General features: G+C 32.9%; 1 protein-coding gene across 1 annotated transcript; it reads right to left on the reverse strand.

The window, feature by feature from the left end:
* Nucleotides 1-4428: 4428 nt before the first annotated feature.
* Nucleotides 4429-8209, reverse strand: LOC112521630. The gene is made up of 6 exons (XM_025130600.1): nt 8102-8209; nt 7707-7836; nt 7043-7212; nt 6373-6670; nt 5178-5341; nt 4429-4596 (listed from the first exon to the last, which is right to left on the reverse strand). Exons 1-6 carry the CDS (start codon nt 8136-8138, stop codon nt 4439-4441), a joined length of 957 nt encoding a protein of 318 aa, XP_024986368.1. The 5' UTR covers nt 8139-8209; the 3' UTR covers nt 4429-4438.
* Nucleotides 8210-8702: the final 493 nt, after the last annotated feature.

Raw genomic sequence — 8702 nt, forward strand, 5'->3', positions numbered from 1 at the left:
ATTTATATAAATATATTTATAATTATTAATTTATTTTTTGTATTAATTTTAACTTATATATAAAATAAATATCCATTATAGATTTATTAAAACAAAATAAATGATAAAAGAAATTTAGACAAGAACCCATGTTCTTATTAAACCTTTGAATCATTGCTGATATTGACCCCAAAAAAGAAACGACGAGTACAACTAGACCATGAACAACCAACCATCACATTGTAAAATTTGTGAAATTTCTTATAAAAATTACTTCAACAATAACCTTTTCATCATTGTGTTCTAATCTATTTAATTTTAATCTTATCCTCCTTCAACATTCCTTTTATTTACAAAGTTGCCACCACAAAAAAGTTGGCCATTGATTACAACTGAGCCTAGACTCCTAAAATATTTTTTTGTTACAATTTAGGTCTATTTTTATATAAGATTGGGTTTTCATGAGATTAATTTTTTTTAAAGAGGATTTGAAATAAAACTTTTATCGACAATATTTACCTGTATTTCACAAATCTTTGTTTACCTTCAACGAACTTTGTTTACCTATTTCTATCATTATGACACAGACATTAAAAGATTCATGTATGTGAAAGTAATTGAAGATATGTGAAAGTCCATGAAATTGACTAAAAGGAAAGATAAAGGTGAAGATGAAGGTCAGTGTTTTCTATTAGGTATCAATTGAATGTGGTTGAAGGTCCACATATATTTAGCCATTAAACCAAAAACTTATCCAAGGACTTAGAAGTGTTCTCACATTCTCACGAAAACGGGTTGTTCTCACATGATTTCTACCCTCCATATATATATATATATATGGTTGGGTTTCGATGAAAAATTTCTTTTCTAAGGTGCTATGGTGCGGCACGTACATCTTCTTTGTGAATGAGTGGCATTTTTGACTTCAGGTTTTCTGCATTTGCACCTTACATACCTTAACATGATAGTTTTCATGTTAAAGTATGTCAAGGTACGTGAAGTATAGGTTTGTTGGGGTTAGTTAAGGTATGTTAAAGTACGTTAAAGTTTTTACATTAGGTATGTGATGTATGTTTAGGTATGTGTCTAGTACAGTGTAACACCCCAAAAATGGGACAACAAAAATTTCCAAATAAACCGGAAATATGGAATTTAAATATCAAAATACGAGCCTTCCTAAACAGGGAAACTTAGATACACTTGTTAATTTATAATTCATAAAAAAATGTTACGAGGATAACAACCTCCTAACCTAATTTCTTAAAGAAACAAGATTACAATCAGGTGTCACCTAAACCACCAAATATTCACTTCAAAAGAATGGTGCCTCAAAAATATTTCCCAAGCTCTCATTCTAAAAGCCCGGTCAAGTCTTCTTGGAAACCATGCTGCTAGAACCTGAGATACATGCCGACACCAAACAAGTGTTAGGCCAATGAGTCTAGTGAGCATGAACATAAAGTGAATAATTGCGGCAATATTAGTTAGAAATCATTTGTAAGCCAATTATAATATTCATGTGGAATCAACAGGGAAGACCTGTATTCATTGTGAGTGACAGGAACACAAAAGTATGCCACTCAAACAACGTTGTCGTATAATACTTCAAGACTTATAGTTCAAGTGTCCTAATGACTACTTAACAAGTTGCACCTCAAGATCCAGTTTTTTTTAGTGATTGTTCTTGCGAAAATTCACCTCAAGGCTCGACACACTTGGTGTCTACCCCGAAGGTAACACCCTAAGTGGCAGAGATCTTAGTATCTACCCGTAAGATAACATCTCAACCCTCCGTGACTACTTGGAAAGTCTCATCCAAACATAAGACTCAATGAAATGTCCAATTAATCCATGTTTATAAAATCTTCCATAAATTATGTCATATAAGTTGTCAAATAACTTCATAGGTTCATCCAACTCATAAAATTAGTATTTATAGACAATAACTGAACTTTGGGTCAAAATCCCAACAAATATGAGTTTTCATAATTTACCAATCTGATGAACCAAATCCATAAAAATCCATACCAATAGACATTTAGCACATAGATGTTCAATATCATGACATAAATATACCGACTTGCCCAAAAATGCATAAAACCTCATCAAATATGAACATGAGATCAAATCACCATATAATTGTGTAATACTTGAAGTCAAAGCTTATAGTAGAATCAAAGAACACATTTATGCATGTATCTAGTTTTACAAAGCATTTAAAACTCACTTGCCAGGTTTTTGAAGAAAACCTAGAAAATTGGTAAAAACCCAAAATTGAAGATGATGAACTTGGATCTTGAAGCCAAACTTGATATCTTGATGTTTAGAAGCTTGTAAACACCAAGAGATGGACAATAAATGCACTAGTAAGCCTTCAAGTCAATTTTAAATGAAGAAGCCAAGAGGTAGGTTTAAACGTTAATGGGGAAGATGACAATGGTGAAAAAGCTTTAATCCCGACTCTTACAACCTTAGAAGAAATAAAGACTCGTTAGAGTGTTTAAGACTTGAAAATCAATGTCCTAGATGAGAGATATCGAAGTAAATGGAAGGGAAAAGAAGTACGTGGAGTAAGAAATCAAGACAAGGACCAAAGTTCGAGTTTTATTCGGTAGGTGGCCGAATGGGACCTCTACGCCGCGACCTGTGGCGCAAGTCGCCCAAGTCCAGGACTTCCCTACCCGGCTGCTGCTGTCGAACTAGACTGGAATCCTTCTTAACCGACACCGGGAGTCAAAAAGTTTTATAAAACGTTCTTGGTGGAAAAAAATGTGAATGAAATATCCCACTGAATTGAATTGGGTCCAGGAATCTAAGAAATAGTGAGAATTCTTGATCTCTCTCAATATCTCTTTCAATTCTAAAATCCAGAATTGTCTTTCATTCCAAGGCCTAACTTGTATCCATGCGCTTCATATTCGCCCGGAGTTCGCTAGGGTACCCCTTTTTCTCGACTCGTCCGGTCTTTCCCGCACGGGGATGACAAAAGTGTTATTTGGGCCATTTTTTATCATTAGCTTCATACCAACTTAACCAAATTCCAAAATACTGAGACTTAGCCATTTTTAAGGTATAACAAGTATAAAGCTTAAAGTTTTTCGAGTGTTACATGCATCCATAATATTTAGGTTCCATTTAATTACATCCATGTGGCTGCATTTTTGTGAACCATCTAATCAAACAAAAAAATATCATCCAAATTCTTTTAGGGGTTCTCATGAAAGATTAAAGTTCCTGCATGATTCCAAGTCTATATATGTATATATGAAAAAGTGTCTAGCTTCTTCAGTTGTTAGATCTCCACTCTTGCAATTAATTGGGTCTTTATGATTACGGGTTTGATGTCTAATTGTGCATGAGATAATGACAGTATCTTGTACGTGAATCAGTGGCTCCCTATTTCTACAAGTAACGGGGAAGAGGACCAACATGCCACTGTGACCATATCTAGACTAATATGGGATGTAAGAATGTCTAGAACGTAAAGGAGGTAGGATTGGCAGTGGGTCAAATCTGGTACGAATCACACATGTAGAGACAGATTTAAGATCGGAGAGGGTGCATGCACACCCTCTTTATGGTGTTGATGCATATGAATTTTTTTGGAGGGGAGGGGTCTTAAAGATGCATTCACTTTAAATTGATATGTGCTCCTTAAGTTTACAAAAAGTGGTTGCAACCTACTTGTTATGTCATTGCAAGTGATGTTATTGGTCCAAGTTCGAATCCATTTGTCTCTCTCTAATTTCTTGGTAAGAGCAGCAGAAAAGAAGGAAAAGAACCACTTGTAATATGTTGACAGGAACGTTTGATGTCACTTTTAACGAAACAATACTTTCTATTTTGATTAATAATTATTTTAATTCATAATATGTTAATTATTATGTCCTCCACACTCAGGAATTTTCTAGATTCATCTTTACGTACATGGACTTTAGTTAGACTCGAGGGGAACTTCTAGGGTTCCCTTATTAGGGATCCCCAACGAAGAGGATCAAGTTGGCCTTTGTGAATATTTTGATTGCTCTTCTCCGATCTTTATTGCCCTTCCTAATAGCAGACAACTAATGTGAGCACTCTCTCTCTCTCTCTCTCTCTCTCTCTCTCTTTAACCCTTTGAACAAAATGTGATCTCCATCCGTGTAGGAAGTACGAGATTACCCTCAAGGACGCCTTTTGCATCTACGGGGCACGAACTGACCATAGAATCATGTTAAATAAGTGAAACATCTTAGGTGTTCATTGTATGTTGGTCATGCAATAATGATCAAAGAAATACCATAACTCATTCTTAAAACCAGCATTCTTAAGCTCATATAACCATTGAGAATGATTTGCTTGAACTACAATTTACTTTTGAACGTAAATGTAACTTAATTCCATTTGAGGAAACGTATCTACGTCTCCTTATTCTCACATTGGATAAATATATACACGCCAAATGTTTACACAACCGAAGTTATCCGTAGACGGTCGTCTCTCCATGGATGGCAACCTCTGCCTCTATAGAACAAACATCTCTATACAACAACCCTCTATTAGTCTGAAAGAAGGTACCATGTGTAATGAACCTGTTCCAACCCCATTCCGGTTTTGAAGCACTGAACCAATAACTAGCTGCAAATTATGACCAACATCGAGCTTGTTATATAAACGATTAATGACCAAAATTAAAAGTTCATACTGCATCACACTAAAATTGGGTTTATAGGGCGTTAAAATTATCTAAATGTTCTAATAGACTGTTTTATATGACTTAAGTTTATAATATCAAATAATAAACTACCATACTTAAACGTGTTGCAATACGTTTATATGACACTTTTGTGCATCATAAAACAAGTTTTTTAGTACATTTTGGAATAAAGCAAGCATTCTAATAACTTCTTTATATGACACAATCTGAAAAAATGTCTTAAAAAAGACGTGCTCATAGAATATTTCTCAAAAGTGTCAGATAAAATAGCTAATACAACACTTTATTTACAAAATGCTTCAAGTTAAGACAATCAATTTAAAATCGTCTTATGAACTTAATATAACACTTTTAGATAAGACGCTAATTATTGTTTCATCCTACAACTTATGTCCTGTAAAGTAGTCTACGAAGACATTTAAACGTTTTAGCATTTCATAAACGTGATTTTGTTGTAATATTGATAGCATGGGATCCAACTGCAAATGAGGAAAACATTAACCTTTGCCATAGTAATGCCTTGTATCCAGCTGATCTAACATACGAAGTGTAAACTCTACAAGTATCTTGGTTCCAGATGGGAGACTTGCAGGATCAGCCAAAGCCAAATTCAGCGTTATGTAGTTGCCAATATTTTTTTTTCCATTAGGATATAGCTTTATCTTCCTGCACAAATTCAACATTTGTATTTTTTTTTCACAATTAAAAGTTTGATGTCAGTACAATAAAATCAAGATTTATACGCTATAGCAAAAGTTTAAACTGTCCCCGATGAATTTATAGTATAAAAAAACAACATTGGTCATAGTAGAAGTATTATGAAAAGTTTATATGACAGTTTGGGTATAAAATGACCTCTTATTTTATAAGACGCATTTAAGAAATGACTTATGAATACAGTTATTTAATCTATACTATATTATAAAGTATTGACAAAAACTTTTAGAAACCATTTTTTATACATGAAGTACTGCTTATTGATGCATATTACTTAAAATTCAAGAGTATAAGTAAATTGTACATAAATACAACTTATTAAAGCTTCATGTTTAAATTTGTGTAACTAACTGTAGATAAACATAATTAAATAGAGAATAAACATCTCATTTAAAATATAAAAAATCTAAAATATAATTAGGATAATTATTAAGTTCTAACAAAATAATTAGCTATTATTTTTATTAAAAACTATATTACTAAACCAAAGATGAATTACTTCGTTATTGAACTTAAATTAAATTATAATAAAAAAATTGAATGAAAAAATTACACAAAAAAATAAGAAATTTTAAATAATTAATTTAATACCAATATCGATATATTTTTGTCAAAATTTTATGATTTCTTCAAATTTATATTGTATTCAAAAATAAAAACATTATCGTTTTTTCAAATTCACATAAGACCATATTATAATATCGATTGAGAAAAAATAAATAAAAGGAAATATTAGTATCAAGATGTATCTCGCTACATTGCGCAGGTACCCTTCTAATTCTATATAAGACATTTTTCAAATAGTGTAATAAAACATTTATTTCAAAGTTGCCGGAGAAAAACTTGTTAAAATACCCAAAAAATGTCATATAAATTTATTATAACGTTTTCACATTAAACTTAAGTATTATAAATCCGATTTTATTGTAGTTTTTACTTGAAGAAACACATGCACTTTAAGAGAAAAAGGTATTGTTTACCATTTGTGATCACCCCCCACAATGAATATGTTGGAACTTTCAGAGTCTGTATTCATAATTTTCGTGTAGCTGCTGATTTTCCAAGTATTTTTGAAAGCAACTGCGTCCTTTACCATCGACAAACACTCCGTTTTCCCTTTACTTCTCTCTTTACAGACGAACACTTCTGCGCCGAACACACAATCGTCTTCAAGAAGATAACCGTTGCTAGAGTCGCTAAATTCTTTAAGATCGATGAACCGATCAAACCCCCATTCAGTTCTCAATCGATGAAACCGTCTTCCTTTGCTCATTGCATCTGGGTGTTTGAACGTGGGATTTGATTGTAAGTTACGTGGAAATGAATATCCATACTATATTATAAAGCATCTAGGAGGTTCAAATAAGAAAAGAGAAAAAAAGGTTAAGAACGTGGAAATAAATTAATGATTCATATGTGAATATTCATTGGTAAAAGGAAACGTGGATTTATCGATACATCTTCACATGTGAATAATTGTTAAAATATAGATAAGCAAGCATGGTTCACCAATGATTCATATATGAATCTTTTGTTGCTTCAATATTATTAACTTCTTTGTTTTTCTTATTTGCACCTTCCCCCATAAATCATTTAGGTTTTTGTTGTTAAAAATAGGAATAAAATTGCTTATTAATAAAAATTAATTACCTTCAAGTTTCAAGTAGTTATCATTGTTTTGATCAAGTAGAAAGATCCTGAAAGTGGCATACACCTCCCAACCTGGTGGCAGTGAAGTTGGCTCTGCCATGGCCAAGTATACTGACAAGAATTCTCCAACTTTCTTACTCTTGTTGCCATTTGGGTGAACCACCAACTTCCTACAGGTTACAGACGTTAGCCACGCAGGTCAATTAAGCTTAAAACCCTGGTTACAATTAGGGTTATTTAAGGATACAAATTGGATAAGTGTTGATCGAGTAAGAATCATCTTCACTTGTTATATCAAGTAAGATTATCCGTCATCAAAAAACAGGACACGAAGGTTTAAGAATCGTCACGTTCACTTGTTGGGTAAAATTCTCAATCATGTAGCACAATGACAAAGTAAGTTGTTTGTAAAGATCACCATCTTAGATCGAGTAGGCGACTTTTACCGGGTAAGAGGCAATAAGTTTTTAGCTTCCGTGTTAAGATCAGATCGTAGTAATTAAGGGGTTATATGAGAAACATTGAATGATTTGATACATAATGATTAGTTAAGAAACTCTGACGGAGGTATTTTTTTGGCCCCACGAGATGCTTCCTCTTAATAGTATCATTAAGAGGCAAACAACAACACTTTACATAGATATATGTTTGACAAAAGAAGTACCATTTGTAGCCTCCAGCTTCAAATTCGCTTGATTCGTATCTTCCAACGTCGTGTTTTGTCAACGAAGAAAATTGTTGAATGTTGAGAATGTAGTGAGCAGGTGGTGCCTCAGATGTTGATCTCAAAACCCCTGAAACATTTATATATATATACTCTTCGAGTTATTGGCCGAGTGATACCCAAGTAATTAGTAATTACTAATTACCCATAATGCTCAACCCCGTTTCATGACGTCAACAGTTCAAATCTTACCAAGAATAAAAAGTGTATGTGTGAGTATTTGTCGTATATAAATATTATATATTTAAAAAAAACAGTTTTACTGACCCATAAACTCGCTAATCAGGAAAAAAAATCCAAAAAAAATATGTTTGAGAGATAGAGAGATCACATACCATGTTGGTCCCCTTGGGTAACATCCCCAATGGCCATGTTATGTTAATTATAAACAGGTGAAAAGCAAATAATTAGGAAACTATACCAATTGAATCACTTGTTAAAATCAAAGGGTTAGGAGGATTATATATATATACACACACATATATACACACATATATATATACATATATATATATATGTGTGTGTGTGTGTGTATTGTGGTTATTCATCCAAAGCATTTATTCTTTACCTTCCACAACAATAAGCATTTTCTCATTTCAAAACCCAAATTTAAAGCTAAAGAAAGCATTTCAAATCTAGAGGTTCAAGCAAGGAACCATTAGGCATCTAAGACAATTTGACGGTGGTTATGTTCGGCAAATGCACTAATTAGTAGTTAAACTAGTTGTTAGCTGATAAGCTAGTTGTTAGTTGATCAGTTAGTTATGGTTAGTGGGTAAAAACTAACTGATAGACTAGATATGATGTACGTCAACAAAATCAGGGTTTAACAATAGACCACGCTTCAAATTTAGTAATCTGTTTCAGCAAATTTAATGCATCCTTGAGATTTTTATGGACAGTTTGTTGATATAAGTTGATGTTTCTGAAACAAGC

Source organism: Cynara cardunculus (assembly GCF_001531365.2).
Source record: "Cynara cardunculus var. scolymus isolate 2C chromosome LG 11, CcrdV1, whole genome shotgun sequence".
Classification (NCBI taxonomy): domain Eukaryota; kingdom Viridiplantae; phylum Streptophyta; class Magnoliopsida; order Asterales; family Asteraceae; genus Cynara; species Cynara cardunculus.